Source organism: Thamnophis sirtalis, unplaced genomic scaffold (genome assembly GCF_051295495.1).
Source record: "Thamnophis sirtalis isolate CommonGarterSnake01/CBP01778 unplaced genomic scaffold, rThaSir2_p1.2 scaffold_16, whole genome shotgun sequence".
Lineage (NCBI taxonomy): Eukaryota > Metazoa > Chordata > Lepidosauria > Squamata > Natricidae > Thamnophis > Thamnophis sirtalis.
The window spans coordinates 4,154,279-4,179,950 of NW_028261396.1; the positions used below are offsets into that span (position 1 = coordinate 4,154,279).

At 46.3% G+C, this 25,672-nt stretch overlaps 2 protein-coding genes across 3 annotated transcripts; both read left to right on the forward strand.

The window, feature by feature from the left end:
* The first annotated feature begins 113 nt into the window (after positions 1–113).
* Positions 114–12,890, forward strand: CMPK2 (cytidine/uridine monophosphate kinase 2). The gene is made up of 5 exons (XM_087702729.1): positions 114–788; positions 3,174–3,288; positions 6,944–7,145; positions 8,728–8,961; positions 12,065–12,890. Exons 1-5 carry the CDS (start codon positions 129–131, stop codon positions 12,186–12,188), a joined length of 1,335 nt encoding a protein of 444 aa, XP_087558855.1. The 5' UTR covers positions 114–128; the 3' UTR covers positions 12,189–12,890.
* A 3,492-nt stretch (positions 12,891–16,382) lies between these two features.
* On the forward strand, positions 16,383–20,292 carry LOC148042408 (uncharacterized). 2 transcript variants are annotated; one of them, XM_087702745.1, is made up of 2 exons: positions 16,383–18,050; positions 18,596–20,292. In XM_087702745.1, the coding sequence occupies exons 1-2, from the start codon at positions 17,380–17,382 to the stop codon at positions 20,145–20,147; spliced, it is 2,223 nt and encodes a 740-aa protein (XP_087558871.1). In that variant the 5' UTR covers positions 16,383–17,379; the 3' UTR covers positions 20,148–20,292. The 2 variants fall into 2 exon arrangements, with proteins under 2 accessions (XP_087558871.1, XP_087558872.1); XM_087702746.1 differs by having other exon boundaries at positions 17,804–18,050; positions 18,591–20,292.
* Positions 20,293–25,672: the final 5,380 nt, after the last annotated feature.

The following is a 25,672-nucleotide window of genomic DNA, read 5'->3' on the forward strand; positions in this document are numbered from 1 at the left end:
AAAGTCGCCGACGGGCGGTTTAAGCTTTCGTTTCTCCGCCGATCTCTCCCTTTTCCCCCTGGCGGTAAAACAGCAAAGCCGGGCGTGGGTTTCGGTCCACCCGTTCGCTCCCGGTTCCGTTTCTCTTCATGCCGCCCCGTAAGTCAGCCGGCTCCCTTCGGCTGCTCCCATTAGCCATGGATCGGCTGCTCTCCGCAAACCAAGCCGGCTGGCTGGAGCGCTTCTTCGTGGCCGGACCGGCAGGGGCGGAGAGAGCCTATTTCGCCCTGAGCGGCGCCGGAGAGCAGCCAGCCCACCGCGCCAAGCCCGCCTGCTTCCTTCCCCCTCCGGGCAGATGCTATTCCTTCGGCGTCCCCGTGGCTGCAAACCCGCCGGAGCGCGTCCGGGCTGCCCGGCTGCAGGGGACGTTGCAGCGCCGGTTGGAGGAGGCGCCTTGGGGCGCTCGGGGCCGCGTCCTGCCGCTCTTGTGCTACGGGCGCGGCGGGGCGCTGCTGGAGAAGGGCTTCTTGGTGCAGGACGAGCGGGGGCTGCCGGAGACGCGGGCCTTTCTGGACGAGCTCCTGCGGGGCCTGCCGCTCCCGGCTCACCTGTGCGTGTACGAGGAAGGCGAAGGCGGCCGGCTGGGCTGCACCTGGTGGGGCTTCCAGGGGGCGGGGAAGGAGAGCCAGCTGCTGGGTAGAGCCAACGTGGTGGCCGCCGAAGAAGCGGAGTTCCACCCGGCGGTTCCTCACCACCTGGGCGACACCGTGTTCAGGTCTCGGGAAGCTGCCCGACAAGTGCTGGAAGAAGTAAGTGGTGAGGACAGAGGCCTTTGGCAACTTTTAAGACTTGTGGACTTTAAATAGCAATAGCAGTTAGACAGACAGACAGACAGACAGACAGACAGATAGATAGGGAGAGATAGATATAGAGGGAGGGAGAGATAGATATAGATAGAATAGATAGATAGACAGACAGACAGACAGACAGACAGCAATAGCAATAGCAGTTAGACTTATATACTGCTTCATAGGGCTTTCAGCCCTCTCTAAGCGGTTTACAGAGTCAGCATATCGCCCCCAACAACAATCCGGGTCCTCATTTTACCCACCTCGGAAGGATGGAAGGCTGAGTCAACCCTGAGCCGGTGAGATTTGAACAGCCGAACTGCAGTCAGCTGAAGTAGCCTGCAGTGCTGCATTTAACCACTGCGGCACCTCGGCTCTCTTGAGTTTTCAGCAAACTCAACCCACAGCAAATAACAGGTTCGCTTAACGACTGTGGCATTCGCTTCATAATGGCCACAAAAGTAGGGCCAGTCACAGGGAGACCAGCTCTGACTCTGTTGTAAAGCTAAAAGTTGTCTCTCTTGTTTTTGATTGCTTGACTTTTTGTATGCTTCGCAATACATTATGAGAGCCTGTTTGGTGTGTCCTTGACTTATGGCTCGTTGCTTAGCGACTGTTTGAGGTTACATCGCTCCCCCAAAGAATGTATGACCCAGTTCCCATGGCTGCTCCCTCTCAGGACCGCATGATGAATACTTGGCCACTGGCTCATATTTAAAATGTTTTACAATGTCCTGTAATCACATTCCTGTGATTTACAACATTTTTATGAGAGACCATTTTTCCCCTTCCAATTTTACACAAGAATGACCCATAGCAAACAATGTGTTGGCTTAAATTTGTGGAGGCTGTTTAACGACCGTGGTAGTAGTTGCTTTATGACCACAGTGGCTGCTTAATGACCGCTGTAAAAAGGGTCATAAAATTGGGTTGGCCATGTGAATGACCCTACCTTAGATTCATGATGACTTTCAGCTGGAATGGGGCCAGCTCCATTGCAAGCGTAAAGCAAGGATTACCTATAGTGTTAAGACATCTGGACGGAAGACTTGAGTTCTAGTTCTTTCTGCCAGCTGGATGACCTTTTGCCAGTCACATTTTCTCAGCTCTGGAAAGGAGACAAGGCCAAGCCATTTCTAAAATCTTGCCAAGTAAGCTTCAGACAATTTCTAGGAGCCAAAAACTTATTCAAAGGCACCAGAAATAACACCATTTCTAAAATCTTGCCAAGTAAGCTTCAGACAATTTCTAGGAGCCAAAAACTTATTCAAAGGCACCAGAAATAACACCACCCCCATACCCCCCAGTATATTATTTTCACCTGGGTTGATTCATTCATGTCTATTTGAAGAAAAGGCACTAAATTACATTCAGGAACTCCTTATGGAACACCATATATGAAATAATTATATTAACATGTGACTTTTAATGATGCTTGTTTAAATTTCAGGAGGGTTTTTGTTTTTAGTTATCGAACTATCAAGTAACTGACATAAATTTGTGATGTATACGCACACACACATAAATAATGTTTTTTTGTAGAAGCTTATTTTAAAACCTGATAATAAGATAGACAATATATATATGTTGATAGTTAATATATATATCAAAAAGCTTTACCAACGGTATTTCTATTGCAACAGAAATTAAATATAATATTCATCAAATTTGATAGAATTGTAGTTCCTATATCTGGTGTATTTTCACTGTATCTATAACCTTTTTCCAACATGGCAATTGAAGATGTCTTGTTAATCCACACCTTAATTAGTCAGTTATCTTATTTGTTTCCAATATTTGGGCAATTATTTTAGCTGCTAAAATTAAGTAGTTTACATTTCTCATTTTGTACTTAGTCTCAAAAATAAATTCAGTAACTCTGAGTTATAGACAATTCTTTTTAAATAATGATTTTGTGTCCCCCACCCACAATAAATAACTTTATTGCATGATTACTACAAGTGAAGTAAAGACAACTTATCCAATATTTGGAAGAATAATATATACAGGTGCCAATCTGCCCAGAATCAAGTGCTAATGATATAAAATCTTCTCGAGAATTTCTTGCATTGAAACCTGGGTGAATCAACCTGATTTCTATAATGCCTGCCAATTTATCTCCTGGATGAGTTTACCAAAATGAGTAGCCTAAATTTCCTTAGTTTAAGAGGAAGAGGTGGCTCTCTTGTTTCTAACTTCAATAGTAACCTATAAAGCAATGGTTCCCAAACTTGGCAACTTTAAGACTTGTGGACTTCACCTCCCAGAATTGAAGTCCGGACATCTTCAAGTTGCCAAGGTTGAGAAACACTGCCTTAGAAGAATCCATGTGTCTTCTCGTTACAGTGCACTTCAATAATTCCTGAATCCAGACTGGTTCTAGAACTCATGGATAAGTGTCCTAAACATCCAAAGAAAGGAAACTTTCCTCTAATCGTTATTGAAGGACTAGATGCAACAGGTAAGAAAAAAGACATATTTTTAGGAAAGCATAAGCTGCTCTTTGACTGACACATTTCATATAGCCGTGATGGCAAACCCATGGCATGTGTGTGCCACAGGGTTCACCGACCAAAGCGCGCACGACAAAAGCGTGCCCGATGAAACCGCGGCGAGAAAACCGCAAGTTCTAAACTGCGCCGACGAATGACCGGAGAAGCGTGCCGACAACAGCGCGCCGACAGAAGCATGCTCTAAACCTAACCCTGAACCTAACCCTTAACTTAAATTGCACTTCTGTCGGCGCGCTGTTGTGGGCGTGTTGATGACGTCGTGGTTTTCGCACCGCGGTTTCGTCGGCACGCTTTTGTCATGCACGCATTTGTCGGGTCACGTGCCACAGGTGGCATACGGAGCCATATTTGCCGGCACGGCAGCCCTCAGCTCCCATCACGCATGTGTCCACTGGCCAGATAATTTTTGGCTGCTTTAGCCCTCCCCAGACTTCAGGAAAGTTACACCTATTCTCCGCGAGCTGCACTGGCTACCGATCGGTCTCCGGATACGCTTCAAAGTGCTAGTCGTAACTTATAAAGCCCTTCATGGTATTGGACCTGGGTACTTGAGAGACCGCCTGCTGCCAATTACCTCCCAAAGACCCGTTAGATCACACAGGGTTGGCCTCCTCCGGGTTCCGTCCACCAGCCAATGCCACCTGGCTACTACCCGGGGGAGGGCCTTCTCTGTGGCAGCTCCGGCCCTTTGGAACGAACTCCCCGCGGAGATTCGGACCCTCACCTCTCTCCAGGCCTTCCGGAAAGCCATCAAAACCTGGCTGTGCCGGCAGGCCTGGGGTTGATGAGTTCCCCTCCCCTCTTGACTTGTATGGCTGTGTGATTTTCGTGTATTTTAATTATGTGTATCGTATTTTATGTTCCCTTTTTCCCCCTTTTGAGTTGTTCGCCGCCCTGAGTCCCTCCCGGAGAAGGGCGGCATACAAATAAACTAAATCTGAATCTGAATCTGAATCTGAAAGCCTCCGGAGCCTGGGGAGGGTGAACCCCCCCCCCGTGCGTGGGTGGGGCATACTCGCGCATGCAATAACATGCACACAATTTTGGCACACCTTTAGAAAAAGGTTAGCCGTCACTGTCATATAGTATCAAATCAACTGCCTTTGTGGGTTCGCATAACACACTGAACTGAAAGCAGGGCTTGTGCAACATCTTAAAACTAAAAATAAAAATAAAAATCAAGTTTAAGAGCAGACAAGTGAGGACATTAACATGTTCTCTTGTCTGACTGTTTCCTAGGCAGCATCTCTTCCCCTCTTTCCTCAAGATCATTCACACAGTCTAGGATAACTGTGTTAAGATTTTATAGTTTAGTGCAACTACTTTAAATTGCACTCAGAAGCCTCTTGACAATCAAAAGCTGGGGAAAGGATGGTGGCCCCTATGCTTTTTCCAAGTTCAGTCAACAGTCCACTAGAGTTCTTCCCTTTGTCTTAAAAGGCCAATTATTTTCTCTCTTCAGCGGTGGGGAGGGACTGGAGTATCTCCTTTTTTGTGTAACCAACAATATATCTTCCTAATGGGTATGTGGATTGACAATCAGGCATGCAATCCTGATTTGTTGCGGATGCTGATGAATAGGACCTCAATTTGTAAATAGAATACATTGGCTTAACTTGGATCAAAAATTAATTCTTCCCGTTGAAAAATACCAGCAGTTTAGCTACTCTGCGTAATTGTTTACTTTTTTTTACCACTGCCCTTAGAACCCTTTCACCAGGCTTGAGAATTATGGATCTTTTTAAAAATAAATAAATTGTAGTTGCATCACAACAATAAACGAACAAACGGATGCAATTGACACACTGGCCAGAATTGTTTTTAAGTGATTAGTTATTTTGGAGGTCATTAGAGCAGTGTTTCTCAACCTTGGCCACTTGAAGATGTCCGGACTTAAACTCCCAGAATTCCCCAGCCAGCGAATGCTGGCTGGGGAATTCTGGGAGTTGAAGTCCGGACATCTTCAAGTGGCCAAGGTTGAGAAACACTGCATTAGAGTGTCCAAATTAGCAAGAAAACAAAATGGCAACAATTAAATAGAAGTGAAGTGTGTTTGATTGTAATTTGAGGATTAGTAAACAGATGTTCAGGTTAGTAGAAAACAGAAATCTTTGTCATATGGCAGGGTTGTGTAGCTGACAGCGTATGGATCAAATATAGCTTGCAAATCCATCTTTCTACCTCTCTCAGAATTCCCTTGCCATTCTTGTGAGGATCACAGAAATTGTAGGCCAACATAATGTAAGGGCACAGAGTGAGAAAGGCTGATATAAATTAATCTGTTTTAGTTCATATGTAATGCCAGGTGACTAAGCATTATTTTCCACCTTGTTTAATAATTCATCCAATGCTTGCTGTTTATAACAATATCTAGGTAATAGCATTCTACTCCTGCATTAGTTTCTTTGACCATGGTTTATTGAATAATGCCCAACTGGCTGAATTTGAACATAGTTATAGTTTGTTAAAAACCACGATGGGATGCACAGTGCATATTAAACCAAACAGATCATTTTATGGCTTAGTAGAACGTGTGATTTGTGAGTGAGGCCGGTGGATTCGTGCAAATAGTGGATTAAACCCTTTTGTGAAGTTTAAATCCTATCTATCTTAATCCCACTTCATTCAGTGCAGGTCCAAGAAAGTTGCTTCTTGCCTTCGTGAACATCTCTTCACAGCAGGATTGGTGGCAGTTATGAGGCAGTGTGACTAAGGAAGTAAGAGGATTCCATCTTCACCTCTTCTTCCTCAAGTCACAGCAACTAGCAATAGCACGTAAACTTATATACTGCTTCACAGTTGAATGTTGAATGTTGATGTTATTTATATGCCGCCCTTTCCCCCCCCGAAGGGGACTCAGGGCGGCTCACAACTCAACCAGGGAAGGGGGATACAAACAGAAAATTAAAACAACACAAAACAATACATAATTTAAAATACAACAGTCATACCAATTCGAGACGGGGGGCAATAGTTCTTTAGCCCCAGGCCTGTCTGAACAGCCAGGTTTTAAGGGCTTTGCGGAAGGCCTGGAGGGTGGTGAGGGTTCGAATCTCCACGGGGAGTTCGTTCCAGAGGGTCGGAGCAGCCACAGAGAAGGCTCTCCTCCGGATAGTAACCAGTCGACACTGGCCAGCGGATGGAATTCGGAGGAGGCCTAGTCTGTGGGATCTAATTGGTCTGGTGGAGCTAATTGGCAGTAGGCGGTCTCTCAAGTACCCAGGTCCAATACCATGAAGGGCTTTATAAGTGCGCTACAGCCCTCTCTAAGTGGTTTACAACCTATTGCCCCCAACCATCTGGGTCCTCATTTTACCGACTTCGGAAGGAGAGAAGGCCGAGTCTACCTTGAGCCAGTTGGGATCGAACTGCTGGCAGTTGGCAGAATTAGCCTGCAATACCGCATTCTAACCACTGCGCCAAGAGAATGGCTGATAGTTCTCCACAAAATTTTATTTTATCTGCAGCTAAGACAAGGAGAGATACAAACACGGTAGATTATTGCCTATGATACCAATGACCTAATCTAAATTCTTGCAAATTCGATCGATTCCCCTGTTGTGTCATAACTAAGGGTGACTTTCTTTCCTGTACCAAATGTAGGCAAAACAACCGTGACCCATTTTTTGAAAGACTCCCTGAACGCCGTACTCTTGAGGACTCCTCCATCGTGCGTTGGACAGTGGCGGAAGATTTTTGATGATGAACCGCCGCTCATACGCAGAGCCTTCTATGCACTGACTAACTACATTGTGGCTTCTGAAGCAGCCAAAGAATCCTCTAAGTCTCCAGTGATTCTAGACAGGTTTGCAAAAACGAAGCGTTTCCAGTGGGGGAAAAATATATATATAGCTCGGAGATGAACCTTGGGACTCTGTGAGATTGGCTGTTTGCTTGCAAATGTTTCAAAACTGGCTGCACAAGCTGCTCCATGTAGACAGGGAGCAACCCAACATTTACCTGCATAGATGACGTTACGTAGTTGGATAATGAAACATTTGCAAGAAAACAACCGAGCTCAGAGAGCATCAGGGACTCAACAAACATAAAGTGCCTTCATTGAAGAATGTGCTGCCTTGTTAATTGTACAAGTTGTGTTTCTAGTATTTTATGAAAGACTAGCTGATAACCCAGCATTGCCCATATTTATTTATAAGGGGGGAAAAGTCTGGACCAAACGTAATTTCTAATGTTGGATTTTCCCCTTTACCAGAGGGAGCCCCCTTGTGGAGTACTGTGAAGCCGTTACTAGCGCAATTCCACTGTGCTGTACAGTAGAAGCCATTTTACGGCAGTACAGTAGAAGCCATTTTAAGGCCCAACAGGCTGTATCTTAACAGAACACCCTCCCCCAAGGGGTGTTAGGTATGTCTTACCCCCCACAGTATTTTTTTCTAGAGAGTAAGCAATCTGTGTACCCTGTTTGGTTGAAATTGCTCGAGGGGTTCCAGAATTATGCTGAAACATACACACACACATAGCCATTTATAGATAGATGATAGATAGATAGATGGATGGATGGATGGATGGATGGATGGATGGATGGATGGATGGATAGATAGATGGATAGATGGATAGATGGATAGATGGATAGATGGATAGATGGATGGATAGATGGATAGAAGATAGATAGAAGATAGATAGATAGATAGATAGATAGATAGATAGATAGATAGATAGATAGATAGATAGATAGAAATAGGAAGTGATAATGGTTCTTAAGCTGATACCTTGAATTTGGCTCCTTTGGAGTCTTTAAGATTTTCAAATTATTTTTCAAATTATTTTTAAAAGTGGTAAATTTTTAGATCTCTTTTGAGAATGCAGAGTTCACTTTTGTTTCTAAAATATATAATCCATCCAAATTATTTTTTTCCTCAGTCATGAAAAAGGTAACTATATACAGTTTGGTACAGTATTACTATTATATTGGCATCTATATGAGTAAGATACAGATAGGTCAAAATACAGATAGACCTTGGGTCCCCATGTGGGAGTAGGCGACAATATAGATATTCTAAATAAATAAATAAAATTAAAAAATACCTTGCCTGATCTGTTCAATACTTTAATTTCCCAAACTTAGTGAACCACAGAATGTCTCATTTTTTTTAACTGACAAAACGAAAGTGAATTGTAGGAAAGTGTTTTAATGTGATATTTGTTTAACAGCTGCCTGCAAGCCACTCCCACAAAGCAGGCCACACCTACAGAAGAAGTTCTAAAAAATTTTGAAACCCACCACTGAACCCAGCCCATCCTTCCCCAGGACCATTTGGTGGGTGGCAGAGTTATCTTCACAGTTCAGTTCATTTCATATGCAGAAATTGATGGTTCTAGAAGCAAAGAATCATAGATAACTCACACTAATGCCTCTGTTTGGACAGATATTGGCACAGCACAGCAGCGTACGCAATTGCAACTGAAATAACGGGGAAGGTGCGAAACCTTCCTCCACCTCATCACCTGGTGTATCACTGGCCTGATGACCTTCTGAGTCCAGACATGGTCTTGCTGTTGACTGTTAGCCCCGAAGAAAGAACCCGGAGGCTACGGGGACGTGGGATCGAGAAAACCAGAGAAGAGGTGGATTTGGAAACGAACGATGCCTTCCGTCAAAAGTGCGTCCTAAAATCCCAAACGGGGTGCCACTATATTCCTTATTAGCAAACCATGAAAATCTTGCTGTTTTTAGGTTAAAGGAAAAGTGTAATGGGGGTTGGTTGATTATGGGAAATTAATTATGAATATCTTGGGGAAGAGTTATGTACTGGTTGTCAATATCAGCAGATGGCATCCTCTTTTTTTCTTCTAGGAAAAAAAAGGTTGTTGAATTTCTACTTATTTCAGAACCTTAACCTTGGGAAAGCTAGGCCAATCTGCTGCCAAAGACCTGTCAGATCTCACAGGGTCGGCCTCCTCCGGGTTCCGTCCACCAGCCAATGCCATCTGGCTACTACCCGGGGGAGGGCCTTCTCTGTGGCAGCTCCGGCCCTTTGGAATGAACTCCCCGCAGAGATCCGGACCCTCACCTCTCTCCAGGCCTTCCGAAAAGCCGTTAAAACCTGGCTGTGCCGGCAGGCCTGGGGTTGATGAGTTCCCCTCCCCTCTCGACTGGTATGGCTGTATGACTCTTGTGTATTTTAATTATGTGTACTGTTGTTTATGTTCCCTTTCCCCTTTGAGTTGTTCGCCATCCTGAGTCCCTCCTGGAGAAGGGCAGCATACAAATAAACCAAAACTAAACTAAACTAAACTAAATTAAACAATTAAGGTTGAACCACAAAGAATGGTAGCAATGTATAGGATAAAAGCAGGCAGGAAAAATTCCACTTGCCTCCTAACAAAACAAAGAGGCTCATTGTGATGAATGCTTTTATATCTCATAGTTGTAGGTTTAGATTTATTGGCTACTGTGAATGCTACGTGCAGGGAAGGGATCAGAGAAAGTCTTTTTCAGCCTCAGCAACTTTAACACGTATGGACTTCAACTCTCAGAATTCCCCAGCCAGCATGAAAAACACTGAGTTAAATAAATGAATTTGTGCAGCTGGGAAAGCCAATCATAATTAACAAAACCTGGTCTTTTCTGACCTCTCCATAGCCATTTCGGGGAGTGCCTAGAAGAGGTTGGCTTCAAGCCCCACTCGCCCCCCCCCAACAGATTTTGGAGAAGTTATTGAAATGAATTGAACTGAATTTTATTATTTGTATGCCACCCTTCTCCGGGAGGGACTCAGGGCGGCGAACAACTCAAAAGGGGAAAAGGGGAAACATAGAACAGAATACAGATAATGAAAATAAGCAAGAATCACGCAACCACACAAGTCGAGAGGGGAGGGAACTCATCAACCCCAGGCCTGCCTGCAAAGCCAGGTTTTGACGGCTTTCCGGAAGGCCTGGAGAGAGGTGAGGGTCTGAATCCCTGCGGGGAGTTCGTTCCAGAGGGCCGGAGCTGCCACAGAGAAGGCCCTCCCCTGGGTAGTAGCCAGATGGCATTGGCTAGTAGACGGAACCTGGAGGAGGCCAACCCTGTGCGATCTAATGGGTCTGTGGGAGGTAATTGGCAGCAGGCGGTCTCTCAAGTACCCAGGTCCAATACCATGAAGGGCTTTATAAGTGACGACTAGCACTTTGAAGCGTATCCAGAGACTGATCGGTAGCAGCTCGCGGAGGATAGGTGTAACATGGGTGTACTGAGGTGCACCCACAATCGCTCGCGCGGCTGCATTCTGGACGAGTTGAAGTCTCCAAATACTCTTCAAGGGCTGCCCCATGTAGAGTGCATTGCAGTAGTTACAGTTGTCAGGCCTGGAAGACATCTTTTGCATTAGGCATTCAAGCCTGCCACATTTTTCTACTGTGGGAAAATGGGAGGGGGGATTATATGGAGTATGGGAGAGATATAGTCTAAATAACATTCCTTTCTCAGAGAGTCAAGGCCATCTCGCCCTGCACCTGGAGTGATGTGACTGAGAGGCATCTCCAGTTGGGACGGTGCCTGATTGGCCCATGTGATGGACATGTGGGTGCTGGGGAGGGTCTTGAACTTTGATTTGGGTGGGCAAAACCTGGAAGCTTTCAGATTCGGGGTTTCCCAGATGTGGCAATATGACATCTCTAATAAAATGGAACTTTGAGGAAACTCGAGCCTTGGAGTCTTCTTTCATTAGGGGTGTTACTTGGAACCCTGACACTGGTTTTGGTGGACAAAAAGACCCTTAGAAGGGTACATGTGTGACATTGCACTTTTCAGGGTCTGCTGCCTTGTGGGAGGGGTCCTAAAATACTAAGTAGACTAGCTTTAAATAGTAACCGCTTCAGCCAGATAAGCCTTTGTGTTTTTAGACATAAATTGTGCTCCATAGTAATTGAAGCTGGAGTACAGCACTGTATGTGAAATCTTGGCTTCTTAGGTGGACTCCATAATATATCCAAATATTTGAAATACAAAAACTAAGCCAAGCTCTGATTCTTTTTAATAATTGTGCCTGTGAATATGTATACAACTTCAAGGAATCTTTGAGTTGATTTGAAGTTAACTGGTGCATTCAGTTCCAAGTAGACAATTTGGCTCCCTTTCAGATCAAAGCTTAAAATTAAAGCTTTTGCAAGCCCTTATTAAAAAATATTTCCTTTTCGGACAACCTGGGATGACATGTCGGTTTGCTTTATTTTGGATTAATGGCTAGCTGAATCCTTCCAGGGAAGCATTTAAAATCACAGTTCATGGCTTCTGAAGTATATACTACACTGAAAGTTTTGCAGTTGAATTGAATTTATTAGGTTTCTATGCCGCCCAATCCTGAAAGACTCCAGGTGGCTTACAGAATAAAAAGAAATTAAAAGAACTTAAAAACAATAGGACACACAAAGTTAAAAAAGAAACACAACAAACACCCAATCAGAAGGCTTGCCGGAAAAGCCAGGTTTTAATGGCTTTGCGAAAGGCCATGAGAGTTGGGGAGGGCCCGGATCTCTGGGGGCAGCTCATTCCATAGGGCCGGAGCGGCAACAGAGAAGGCCCTACTCCTAGGCGCCGCCAGCCGGCATTGACCTGCTGAAGGCACCCGGAGAAGGTCCATCCCATTGGTCTAAGGGAGGTATGTGGCAGGAGACGGTCTTGTAGGTTCTTGGTTGGCTCTTAGTATGGCTTGGCTTGGCTTGGCTCTTAGTATGAATGCAAAGTTTTCTACACTTGGTAATGCTATTTTTTTTTAATAGAGTTGAAGAGTCTTACAGAAGAATGGAAAATCCAACATGTCATATCCTTGATGCCAATCCTCCTAAAGAAGAAGTTGCCAAAGCTGCTCTGCGTTTGATTAAAAATCACTTCCATTTCCTATAGCTCTTTGTGTATACACTATTGTCAATGACTATCAGAATCAAAATCTCCCATAGAAAACAGATGTTAATATTTTCTGAACAAGTGAGAAGCATAGAGCCGAGGTGGCGCAGTGGCTAAATGCAGCACTGCAGGCCACTTCAGCTGACTGCAGTTCTGCAGTTTGGCTGTTCAAATCTCACCGGCTCAGGGTTGACTCAGCCTTCCATCCTTCCGAGGTGGGTAAAATGAGGACCCGGATTGTTGTTGGGGGACATGCTGACTCTGTAAACCGCTTAGAGAGGGCTGAAAGCCCTATGAAGCGGTATATAAGTCTAATTGCTATTGCTACTGCTATTGCTATAAGGCACATGCAAGACAATAAATAGTTTTTCATATGGACAAACTAATTTTTAAAATATGCAATCTTACTGAAATGTACTACTGATAAAGGAATGCAGTTGTTACACTCTTCATAACTAAAAACAAAATATGTACACGCACATTCATCACGTAAACTAGCACTAGATTTGTGTAGATTTTCCAAAATATTCTCCTTGTTCTCGGTCTGAATTAACTTTGTGACAGTATCACATAGACAAATTATAGTAAGCCTTTAATGAGGTGGGTTATCAAAAGGTAGACTTAATTAAGGACTTGAACGTGAATTACTATGGTCACTGGAGATAAAATTCTGAATTGAAATGAAAAATAAATGGTGTCTGGAAGTCCCTTTGTCTCTTCCCATTTTCTTGCTATATCTGTTGAAAATACTCCAGTTCCAGCTCCCTCCCCCGCCCATCCGCACATCAAGATGAAGAGCGAGAGGAGGAATTCTGGGAGTTGAAGTCCACAAGTCTTAAAGCTGTCAAGTTTGAACATCCCTGGGGGTTTTTTTCCCTAAAGGTTAGGGGTGCGAGGATCTTGTAACTTGACAGCTTTAAGACTTGCACACTTCAATGCCCGAGTTCCTGAGCCAACATGACTGGAGGAGGAATTCTGGGAGTTGAAGTCCACAAGTCTTAAAGCTGTCAAGTTTGAACACCCCTGGGGTTTTTTTCCCCTAAAGGTTAGGGGTGCGAGGGTCTTGTAACTTGACAGCTTTAAGACTTGCACACTTCAATGCCCGAGTTCCTGAGCCAACATGACTGGAGGAGGAATTCTGGGAGTTGAAGTCCACAAGTCTTAAAGCTGTCAAGTTTAAACACCCTTGGGGTTTTTTTCTAAAGGGCTAGGGGTGCAAGGGTCTTGTAACTTGACAGCTTTAAGACTTGGGTGCTTCAATGCCAGAATTCCTGAGCCAACATGACTGGAGGAGGAATTCTGGGCGTTGAAGTCCACAAGTCTTAAAGCTGTCAAGTTTGAACACCCCTGGGGTTTTTTTTTCTAAAGGGTGAGGGGTGCAAGGGTCTTGTAACTTGACAGCTTTAAGACTTGCGTGCTTCAAATGCCAGAGTTCCTGAGCCAACATTTTGGTTGCTAAGCAAGAGCGTTGTTAAGTGAGTTTCACCACATTTTTACAAGTTGGCCCACCGAGTGACATGGCTGGCAAGCCACTCCCACCCGGGCACATGGCTGGCAAGCCACTCCCACAAAGCAGGCCACACCCTACAGAAGAGGTTCTAAAAAAATTTGAAACCCACCACTGGTATATATATATATATATATATATATATATATATATATATATATATATACAGAATTGACAATCCAATTTCAATTCTAAGCTTTGTGATTCTTGATGGAGTTGGTTCTGTGGTATGGAAATGGCTGTCACGATTCATAAATCAGCTTCAGTGTAGAACATAAGCGGCGTGGATCAGTTTAGTAAGGGGCGGGGGGCCAGTTTAGTACATACGAAGGGTTATCTTTGAATGTATATAACTTTGTAGACAAGCCCACCAGAGGGCAAGAGAGAACTAGGCATCTCAGGATCTATAATTTAGGCAACAGCAGTTGCTTCCTAACAAATATTTTTCTGCCCTTCCTTTGGAGGGTAAATGACAAGAGTGAAAAGTTTCAGATGTACCACATTCACTGTTGGACTCTGGGCCATGCTACCAAACAAGTCGATGAGCCTGGCACGACTCTAGGAAGATTTCCCCTCAAAGGCAATATGGATTGGCCTGAGAAGCTTCGGTGTACTCCGTGCCAGGTTTCTAAAATGAAATGACCTGAAAGCATTTCCTTTTAGTCTCTGTTTTGCTCGAAGGCCACATAATTGTAATTAGTAAACAAAAAACAACAACAACAACAACATGCAAAATCATTGGCAACCTTCAGTCTCAAAAGACTATGGTATCATGCTCTGGAAAGGGGTCCTAACACAGCATCTGGCGTACCTAAAAAAGGCCAATTCGAGAGTGGCAATCCCTTCTCCAGTGCACTGCTCAGAGAGCCCAAATGCTGGGTTAACACAGCCTATCTGCCCTTGGACTGAGTGATGATTTTCTTGACCACGCCTCCCTTTGCCTGCACATGCTCAATTCGAAAACTCAGTCCGCCCGAGTTAGGGCTGTTTTGGGAGAGCTCCAGTCTAAGAGCAGAAAGGCTGGAAAAAGTTTCCCAATTTGGACCACGTTTAAATTCTCAGATAGAGGAAATCACGCTTCTACATCAGGTCTGTCTATTTGCCTCCAGTGAGGCTTCCGTCGCTTTAAGAGAAGGGCTGCCGGTTTTTCCCTGCTGTTGCTAATTGCAAGCACTGCAGGGGGTTGAAAAGGCTTGCACAGCGGGGGCTGGCTAGCAAGGGAGCAGTTAGTGGGATAAACCAAGTTCCCTGTTGGAACAGGGGCGTCCCAGGGGGAGGAAAAGTCCAGCAAGGCTCTGAGAAGGCTCTAAAGCAGGTGAGCCGGATTGCTGGGATTCCCTCGCCTGCTCCATTTTGTCCGGCAACAGCAGCGACGGCTGGAGCCTTCGCACACCTTCAGGGCTGGAAAGAGCGGGAAGCGGCTGCGTGCGCACCCCCCGCCATTTTGGATCGCTCCGACTCACCGGGCAGAGCGGCAGAGCTCAGAGCGTGCGAGGAACAAGGCAGCAAGAAGAGCCCAGCCAGCCAACGGAGCTTCAGCGAGCCCTCAACGACTGCAGAACACCGCGGGGAGGCTGGGGGCTAGTCTGGGAAGCCAGCTAGCCCCTCCCTCCGGAAAATAAGCTAAGTCTCGGGGAACCGAGGGCGGTGGGAGGAAGGAAATCCGACCCCAAGGCGGCCCTTCCCTCCTGGAGATTCTGCCAGCGCTTTTGGACTGCAAAGGCCAGCGCGTGCCCATCCCAGCTCCAGCTATCTCCCAGGCCTCGTGGGGACCTGAAATGGCTGAGGAATGCAGGGAGGCCTTAGGGGATCAGGTGGGGCCCTCCAGCAAGCGCTGCAAGCTGGATCCCTCTGTAAATAAAGGCAAAGGGCACAAAGGCTCACTTGAAAGGTCTTCTCCAAGAGCCACAGTGGATCCCAGGGAGGTTTCAAGGCCCCTTCAGCCAGAACCTAGCCCAGACCGTCGCAGCAGGGAGTCAGCTTCCCCTGATCGTGAGGCCCAATCCCCCGGGGACAGTGAATTCTTGTCTGGGGATAACTATGCATCCAGGGATCCATCTCCTGAAGCATCTTGGGGGTACCCCGACTCCCCTAGCTCCTCCATCGGAGAGGAACGAGATTCTGTCCAGAATTCCCCCCTTGGGAAGGGTGGATCCAGCTCAGGCAGGCCTAGCCAGCGCAGGCCCAGTAAGCAAAAGAAAAAAAGGGGGAAAAGTTCTGCTCTCTCGGATGAAATGAGGGAGGTAATTGCCTTAGCCATCTCCCAAGGGATAGCTGAAGGCATTAAGCGCAAGGGCTCTAGCAAGGGCAAGGCCCCAAAGGAGAAACGCAAACCTAGGGCCTCCACCTCTAAGGAGCCTGTATCCTCCTCCCCATCTTCAAGCCCCTCTCACTCTGGGTTATCAAGTTCTGAGCAGGAAGAAGGGGAGATTTTCGCCCTTTCTGAAGACGAAAACCCCACCCCTGACAAGCCAAAATTCTCTGGCCTGTTTCAACCGTCATTATTCAAGTCTATCTTGCACAAAGCCATGACGGCCACAGAGTTAGGCCCCACTTCCAGACCTGAGGCCTCTCAGGCTTCCACTTCCAAGGATCTTAAGCATGGGTTGTTCAAAGAGACAGTAGAAACCCCCGAGGTTATTCCTGTGCCAGACCTATTTATGGACGTGGTACAGCGCCAGTGGCTACAGCCAGGCACCCTGACCAACCCCAGTGGGGGGGATAGAACTCTATATGCAGTAGAAGATAAAATGGAGGAAATCCTCAAATTCCCAGAAGTAGATGCCCCAGTCGTGTCTCTAACTTCCAATTCCAATCTGCCAGCTGAGCTCCTAGAGGGACTTAAGGCAGAAGATAAGAGGTCAGAAAAGGCATGTCAGAAAACACACATGGCGTCTGCCTGGGCCATCAAGGCATCCACCTCTGCCTCCTTTTTTATTAGGGCCACCCTATTCTGGCTGCGCCAACTCAGGTCCAGACCCCCGCCAAGGAAATCTAGGTGGCGCCATGAGCTAACCAAGATTATTACCGCTGTCGAGTATTCGGCGGATGCCACCTTGACAGCAGCAAAATTCTCTTCCAGAGCTCTAGCTTCCAATATCACCTCCCGCCGCCTCCTATGGCTCAGGCACTGGCAGGCCGAAATGAAGGCTAAATGGAAGCTGGCATCGGCCCCATTTAAAGGGGGCTTTCTGTTTGGAGAGGCCCTGGACAAGTTTGTCACCGAAACCAAGGACAAACGCAAGATCCTTCCGGCAACCTTTAAAAGGGGTGACCGGAAAGGGGCGGGGTCCTTTCGTAAGAGACCCTACAGGAGCCAGGAAACAGGGCAATCTTCTCACCCTTCCTCCTATCAGAGGCCCTTTCAGGCAGGGGGGGATAGGCACCAAGACAGATCCTTCGGGGCTCGTGCCAACCAATCCCAGTCTTCCTTTCGGAGACCATTCCGAGGAGGAGGAAACAACAGTGGTGGATCCCGGCCCTTTCGTAAGGGAAAGTGACGGTCACAGGGATCCCCCCATCGGGGGTCGGCTACGGCTGTATGCCGACAGGTGGGAGGAGATAACATCGGACAAGTGGGTCCTCAACACCATTCGCAAGGGCCTTCTCCTGGACTTCCTATCCTTTCCCCAAAGAAAGTTTATCCGCTGTCCTACCCCCAGGAACCCAGAAAAGAGGGAACGCATGAGGGCAGAAATCTGCCATCTCCTAGAGATAGAGGCGATAGAGCCAGTCCCCAGGGATCAGCAGGGGAGGGGCTTCTATTCGATCCTCTTCCTAGTGCCCAAAAGTTCAGGGGGGTGGAGGGCCATCTTGGACCTCAAGAGCCTAAATCAGCATCTGGCTTACAAGAGGTTCAAGATGCAGTCACTCCACTCCATCCTGGGCTGTGTGAGGGAGGGGGACCTATTGACATCAATAGATCTCAAAGAGGCCTACCTGCATGTCCCCATCCATGTGGCCCACAGGCGGTTCCTGAGGTTCTACGCGGAAGGGAAGCATTTCCAGTACAGGGCTCTTCCCTTCGGGCTATCATCTGCGCCCAGAACATTCACCAAAATTCTGGCAGTGCTAGCGGCTCATCTCCGCAACCATCCGGTTCGTCTGGAATGTTATTTAGACGACATAATCATTCACTCTCTCACCACCAAGCAGGCACACCGCGATGTTTCTCTAACTGTGCAGACCCTGCAGTACCATGGCTTCTCTGTCAACATGGAGAAGAGCCAGTTCCGACCATCCACCTGTATACAGCACCTGGGTGCGGTCATCAACTCCACCTCCTGCCAGGTATTTCTTTCGCCAGACCGGCTGTCGAACCTGAGACGCAGAGTGAAGCACTGCAGCCTTGCCAGGTCGGTACCCATCATTCAGCTGTCCCAGCTCCTAGGGATAATGATCTCGTGCCTGGGGGTGGTTCCCTGGGCTCGCCTTCACGCCAGGGAGCTGCAGTGGTTTCTGCTGCCAGTGCAGAGGGCCAGGAACAGCAACTCACTCAGGCGGGTTCGGCTCCCACGAAAGGTGATCCGGTCTCTGGCATGGTGGAGGTCCAAGGCAGTCAGGAAGGGCTGCCTGTTCAAGGAGCCGGAGAGACTAGTTGTCACCACGGATGCCAGCCTCCTGGGGTGGGGCGCCCACTGTCAGGGCCACCTAGCCCAAGGCCGATGGACTCAGAGGGAGGCCGCCCACAGCATCAATTGGCTGGAACTGAGGGCAGCTCGCCTAGCGCTGAGAAAGTTCGCATCTCTAGTAAGAGGGGCTCATGTACTGTTGATGACAGACAATGTGGCGACAAAAGCGCACATAAACCGGCAAGGGGGCACTCGATCAAAGGCCCCCATGCTCGAGGCAGAAGCGCTGGGCAGGTGGGCAGAACGTCATCTGGCTTCTCTCAGTGCAGATCACATCTCCGGCGTAAGCAACCGGGAAGCAGACTGGCTGAGCCGCCAACGCATCGACCACTCGGAGTGGCGCCTGCACCCGGACCTGTTCCAGCAGATCGTGAGGAGGTTCGGCAAGCCACAGGTAGACCTGTTTGCCACACACAACAACACACAGCTCCCACGCTTCTTCAGTCGCTACCACTCGCCCCAGGCGGAGGGAACAAATGCTCTGAGGTCAGCGTGGCCTCAGGGACTTCTGTATGCCTTCCCTCCACTTCCGCTCATCCCTCAAGTGGTGAACAAGCTCCTGACCGAAAAGGCAGACCTCATTCTGGTGGCTCCCTCCTGGCCCAGAAGGCCCTGGTACGCAGACCTGGTCAGCCTCTCAGTTCAAAGACCTTGGAGAATCCCCCGGGACAAGATTGCCCTCAGCCAGGGGGCCATCACCCATCCGGAGCCCCAGTGGCTGCAGCTAGCCGTTTGGCACTTGAAGGGGAGCTCCTGAGGAAGCAAAAATTCTCTGACCAGGTCATTCGAACAATCCAAGCGGCCAGGAAGCCCTCTACGACTAGAATCTACGATGCCACCTGGGCCGCCTTCTCACGGTGGTGCAAGACTAGGAACATAGAGGCCTCCTCAGCCTCGATCCCCCAGACCCTAGACTTTTTGCAAGAGGGTCTGGATAAGGGCCTTGCAGTCAGCACCCTCAGACGCCAGGTTGCAGCGTTGTCTACCATCCTGGCAAAGGGCTCCTCTCGCTCGCTGAGTCAGCTTCCCCAGATCAAGAGCTTTCTCAAGGGAGCAGCGAACATCAGCCCTCCAACTGTTCACCGGTATCCGTCATGGGATCTTCCATTTGTGCTTAAGGCCCTGACCAAAGCCCCATTTGAGCCCTTGAAAAAGACCAGTCTGCGCTACCTCACCATCAAAACCGCTTTCCTGGTGGCCATTACATCCGCTCGCAGGGTAGCCGAGCTTGCTGCGCTCTCTGTCAGGGAGGATTTGTGCGTAGTTCACCCGGACAGAGTAATATTGAGACTTGATCCGTCATTTGCTCCGAAAATTAACTCCCTGTTTCACAGGACTCAAGAACTTATTTTGCCCAACTTCTGTCCCCATCCTTCTCACCCTAAGGAGCGTGAGTGGCACAAGCTGGACGTGAGACGGGCCGTGCGCACGTATGTAAAGAGAACAAAGGACCACCGCCGGTCAGAGGCTTTCTTTGTCTCCTTCCTCCCTGCGTCCCTGGGCCGCAAGGTCTCCTCTCACACTGTGGGACGTTGGTTACGTGCTTGCATCAAACTGGCATATGAGCACCAGGGCAAGACGGCTCCGAGAAGAATCACCGCTCACTCCACCAGGAGCGCTGCAACGTCTGCAGCCTGGGCAACCCAGGCCTCTATCCTAGACATTTGTAGAGCGGCCACCTGGGCTTCCCCCACGGCCTTTATTAGAAACTATAAGATTGACACCTTTGCCTCAGCCGAAGCCTCCTTTGGCAGAAGAGTATTACAAAGAGTGGCTGAAATGCCAGAGGCTTCGGCGCTTCCCCACCCTGGGACTCAATAGCTTGGGCATGTCCCAGCATTTGGGCTCTCTGAGCAGTGCACTGGAGAAAGACCGTTGGCTTACCTGAACGGTCGTTCTCGGGGCACTGCGAAGAGAGCCCAAACCCACCCGGGTGTTTGTATTTGAACGATGTGGCTGTATTGACTGTAATTGATTACAGGACGGTTCCTTCGTTTTCGAATTGAGCATGTGCAGGCAAAGGGAGGCGTGGTCAAGAAAATCATCACTCAGTCCAAGGGCAGATAGGCTGTGTTAACCCAGCATTTGGGCTCTCTTCGCAGTGCCCCGAGAACGACCGTTCAGGTAAGCCAACGGTCTTTCCACACGGAGGGCAGATACATTCTGTCCCCTGACCAACCCGCAGGTTTCGCTGGTTCCGGGACTGCCTCTCTGCCCCAGCCCTCCGAGCGAGTGTCTTTCAATGCTGCATGCAAAGCTGGAGTGTCCTCTCCAGAGCACAAGGCCTGGGTAGATTAATATGGAAGATAGACTGTTACCCAAGCAGCAGATTTTTAAACATGCTTTCACTTCAATTTATTTTGGATAGAATCTTTTTTTAAATAGTCTAAGACAATTTTAAAAAAGATTCCACACAGAATTTTAAAAAATCCTATGCACAATAAATAAAATATTATTTTAAAATACGTTAAAAAAATAAAAGAAAAAAACCCAGCTCACCTACCAGCAGGCTTGCACTCCAAGTAAACCCAGCTGGATGGATGTAGCTTGGTGGTCATGTGATCGGGTGGGCATGGCCAACTCACCATCACTCACGTCGATGGGCGCTTCACCTTAGCTGTTACAATGTAATAAGGGTTAACCGGAGAGGCAGTTTCTGTAAGCAGGGCAATAAAGATGAGGCTAGAAACAACACCAGAATGTTTCCTTCCTGCCTTCCTTACAGGATTAGCCCTGTAAAGTGGAAAAAAAACAAAATGAGATTTCTTTCAACAACCGGTTCGCCGAACTGCTTAGAAAGTTACCAACTGGTTCTCCCGAATAGATGCGAACCGGCTGAATCCCACCACTGAAGTACATGAAACAAAACTGTAAATCCCAGGCTCCCCTCAGGTTGTGTGTGACCAATATAAACAAACAAACAAACAAAGCAAAACAGAGAAACAAACGTACACCTGAAACTTGAACTCCCGACTCCCTGCTTCCTAACAGTGTGGGAATGCACATGTACCGAAACATAAAGAAGTTAGATACTCTGCAAGGGTGAAAGTTAGCCCATTACTGAAACCAGATGAATAATTTCTGCAAGGATGAAAGTTAGAAAATTACAGTACCAAAGTCAGATGAAGAAATTTGCTTGCAGGTTTTATCCCACGGGCGAGGGGAGGGAGCTGGAACCGGTTCTAAATGGGACTGTAGATTTGTGGAACCTCTTCTATAGAAGAGGTTAGAACTGGCAGGAACCCACCCCTGACACATTGGTATAAAGAGCCAAAATACATAAATGTTTTTCTGACCAGAGGTGACCAAAGTTTCTTACAGGAAAGTTTTAAGAGGCGTTTCAGCCCAGCCTGTATTTCTACTCCAAGAAGCTTCAGTTTTATTTAAACAAGGACTCAGAGATGCAGATCCATGATTTTTCTTCCAAAGATCTGGATGGAAGGGAGGATTGTCCTTAAGCATAAATTATCACCTGCAGTAACTCAGGGATGAATTAGTTCTGACTTTAAAACTTATTCAAATAAGAGAACAAATCAGTCTCGCTATTAGTCAAACGGGAAACACATAATTTACAGCACGTTAAATTTCAATCAGTGCTTTAAAAAAAAAATAGTTCATGGAAAGTTCAGGGCTTAGGACTTAATATAGAAGTGTGTGGAAATTTAACCAGTTCTGCATACCAGATAGTCCCCGGTTGTTTTATTTTTTGGCAGGGGTATTTTAAAAAAAAAATTCTAGAGAAAAATGCCATTGCTTCGTTGAAAGCGAATCTGACAGGAGCTATTTCGGGAAAATATTTCTCATATTTAACTCGGTCTCCACTTGCTGGAGACACGTGGACACATGAGCTGACATGCACGGAAGGAAGATGGATGGAAGAAGCAGCCAAGTCTTGTTTGTTCATTCATGTATAAAAAGTTATCAGCGCTTAGATAAAATTGCACGCTGCAACGGAGCAAACCTTTTACAGGTCTGTTGTGTGCACAATGTTTTCTTGCAGAAAGAAAAATAGCAACATTGATCCACTGGGGATCATATCATCTGCTAATAGACTAAATTTCATTAGCTATTTACTAATTCAGTGAGTGTTGACATTCAGTTCATTTATTTGTTACTATTTTTTTTATTGCATTGCTGTTGCTTGTGCTATTGTGGCCATCCCCAGAAGCATCATGAGACCCTCAAAAGTGGGATCCATTTAATTTGTCTTACGGCAATGGAAGAGAAATCCATTCCTTGGCATGATGGGTCTCTACTCTGCTTGTGTATATAAGTGTGAGGTTGAATGTCAATATACAGTCACCTTAAAGGAAGCCAAGTGGAGATAATATGTGCTGGGTAATAGAAGTAACTCTTTGGCTTTAGATCTCAGCGTGCTAATGAAATCTACCTTCTTCCTTGGGTCCTCCTTCCTACACTCCCTGGGAAAATTATCCTCATTTTGTAATTTATAAAAGAGGCGGGAGGAACTACAGAGGGCCACCTAGGGATGCAACATTGTTGGAAGATCAGAAATAAACTACCGTGTTTTTCGGAGTATAAGACGCACCAAGATTTTTAAGAGGAAATGAAAAAAGAAAAGGTTTTGCACTCTGCAGACCTCCCAAAAACAGCCCGTTTTTTTCTGAAAATGGCCCCCTTTTCTGTCAAAAAAGGGCATGAATAGCCTTTAGGAGGCTTATAGAGTGCTCCTGGGAGCTGAGGGAGGGAAATTGAGCAAAAAAACAGCCCATATTTCACTCATTTCTGTCTTCCCCAGCCCCCTGGAGCACTCTGAAAGCTTCCTAAAGGCAATGCACAGCCATTTTTGAAGGGGCGGGGTTTTGGGCGGCAAAAAACACTGTATTCAGTGTATAAGACGCACACAGATTTTCAGCCTCTTTTTTTGAGGGAAAAAGGTGCATCTTATACTCTGAAAAATACAGTATTTGACCAAATACTGGTGGTTTGGTAATAGTAATAGCACTTAGACTTATGTATCACTTCATAGTGCTTTACAGCATTTCTGAGTGGTTTACAGAGTCAGCCTATTGCCCTCAACTATCTGGGTCCTCATTTTACCCACCTCAGAGGGATGGAAGGCTGAGTCAACCTTCAACCAGTCAGTATTGAACTCCTAGCAGTGGGCAGAATCAGTTTAACCATGCACCACCACATGGGGAATAGAAGTAAGAATAGAACCCATCCAACTTTACCTGTCAAACATAAATAGGTTGGGACATTTTTAAAAGTAGGTATGGCATGATTTGCTTTGCAAGAGGCCTTCCACTCCTATTTCCATCTTTGGAATTTTGTGTGTGTGTGTGTGTGTGTGTGTGTGTGTGTGTGTGTGTGTGTGAGAGAGAGAGAGAGAGAGAGAGAGAGAGAGAATGCAAAAGAGAACGAGAGTCCAAAATCAGCCTGAAAAAAGCAATTTATTTTATGTTATTATTTATTAATCAAAATTATAGACCGCCTTACTTACAATTTGCAACTTTACATACCTGACAAGATTTAAAATAAAAAAAATTTAAAATTAGAAGTTTTAAAATTTAAAATGAGAAAAAAAAACCCAATGTTTCCTTTTCCACTTTTCATTCTGTAAAATAAAATTGCTGCTTGAAATCTGGGCACTTCGCTACCAAATTTCAGCACAATTTCTGTGTGACAAAAAAGCCACAAATAGTGTTTTGGTGGGTGTCGGCAGTGAATTTTCACCCTTGAGTTACAATCACAAATGTATTTATTTTACAGCATGCATTTACAGCCATAAAGGGTGAAAACTGGTTATATAAACATAAGCTTGGGAAATTGAATTTTGTTCTAATATAACAGCCTGTAACTTGCAAGTCTATTGAATTATGACCTGCATGCCTCCCTCTTTGCATTGCCCTGGAGGTGATCTTCCACTTTGAGAGGACTTTTCATCATTGTGTCTGTGTGTGCTATTGTGTGCAACATCATGATTCATCTCTTTTGTGCATACGGGCTAGGATGTTTGGCATTTATTTGAAGGGCATCACACTGTTATAGATTGGATGCGATTTCAAAATTTGGAGCATCTCCAAATCTTACTATTGAAATTCTGCTTAATGCAACTTAACCTGCATTAGATAATTCTACTACAAATTTGTCAATACAATATGCATTTGATGTTATCTTTTGATGTGATCTTTTGTGCCGGGCTAAATATATTTTCCAGCTGACATTGATTCCAGGAATAAAAGAGCTTCGGGTAAAACATTTGATTGGATCCCTGAATCCGAACACACTTAGAACAGAGGTGGTATTCAGCAGGTTCTGACCAGTTCTGGAGAACTAGTAGCGGAAATTTTGAGTAGTTCGGAGAACCGCTAAATACCACCTGTGGCTGGCCCTGCCCCATCTATTCTCTGCCTCCTGAGTCCCAGCTGATTGGGAGCAAATGGGGATTTTGCAGTATCCTTCCCCTGCCATGTCCACCAAGCCATGCCCACAGAACCGGTAGTAAAAAAAATTGAATCCCACCACTGACTTAGAACTTCCAAGCACGTGGCTTCCCATATTTCTTCAATCCTTTTCCAAGACCATCACTAATTGAACTCACTTTTGTCAAAGTGAGAAAGACAACATAGGTTTAATAGCAACAGCAGTTAGACTTATATACCGCTTCATATGGCTTCCAGCCCTCTCTAAGTGGTTTACAGAGTCAGCATATCGCCCCCAACAATCCGGGTCCTCATTTCACCCACCTCAGAAGGATGGAAGGCTGAGTCAACCTTGAGCTGGTGAGATTTGAACCGCCGAACTGCAGATAGCAGTCAGCTGAAGTGGCCTGCAGTACTGCACTCTACCCACTGCGCCACCTTGGCTCTTAACCAGATTGGGGGGGGGGGCTCTATCAGTATCTGGAGCCATTCCATAACCAAAAGAAGAGGCTTCCACAGGTGGTCCTCAGTTTACAAGAGTTCATTTAGTGTACATTCGAAGTTACAACTGCACTGAAAAGAAGCGTCTTATGACTGTTTTTCATACTTACAACCATTGCAGCATACGACCCCATGGTCATGGGATCAAAAATTCAGCAGCTTGGTAACTGGCTCGTATTGATGAAGGTCATGCGATCACCTTTTGTGACCCTCTGACAAGCAAAGTGAAGGGAGAAGCCAGAGTCACTTCACAACCACATTACTAACTTATGAATCGCAATGATTCACTTACTACCAGTGGCAAGAAAGCTCATAAAATTGTGCAAAGCTCAGTGAACTATCTCACTTACAGTAGCAACATAGATTTTGGGTTCAAGTGTCGTCATGAGTCGTGGTCCTCCTGTATTTTGTCTTTGCAGGTAAATTAGTGACGTTCAGAGAAGGTGTATCCTTGATGCA

What these genes read in the sequence shown, in the direction of transcription:
- CMPK2 (XM_087702729.1), top strand. Translation starts at nt 129, where the DNA reads ATGCCGCCCCGTAAGTCAGCCGGCTCCCTTCGGCTGCTCCCATTAGCC. An exon ending in CCCGACAAGTGCTGGAAGAA is followed by an intron (nt 789 to 3,173) that starts GTAAGTGGTGAG and finishes TTCTCGTTACAG; the next exon opens with TGCACTTCAATAATTCCTGA. An exon ending in TCTCCAGTGATTCTAGACAG is followed by an intron (nt 7,146 to 8,727) that starts GTTTGCAAAAAC and finishes CTGTTTGGACAG; the next exon opens with ATATTGGCACAGCACAGCAG.
- LOC148042408 (XM_087702745.1), top strand. Translation starts at nt 17,380, where the DNA reads ATGAGGGCAGAAATCTGCCATCTCCTAGAGATAGAGGCGATAGAGCCA. An exon ending in AAGCACTGCAGCCTTGCCAG is followed by an intron (nt 18,051 to 18,595) that starts GTCGGTACCCAT and finishes CTCTCAGTGCAG; the next exon opens with ATCACATCTCCGGCGTAAGC.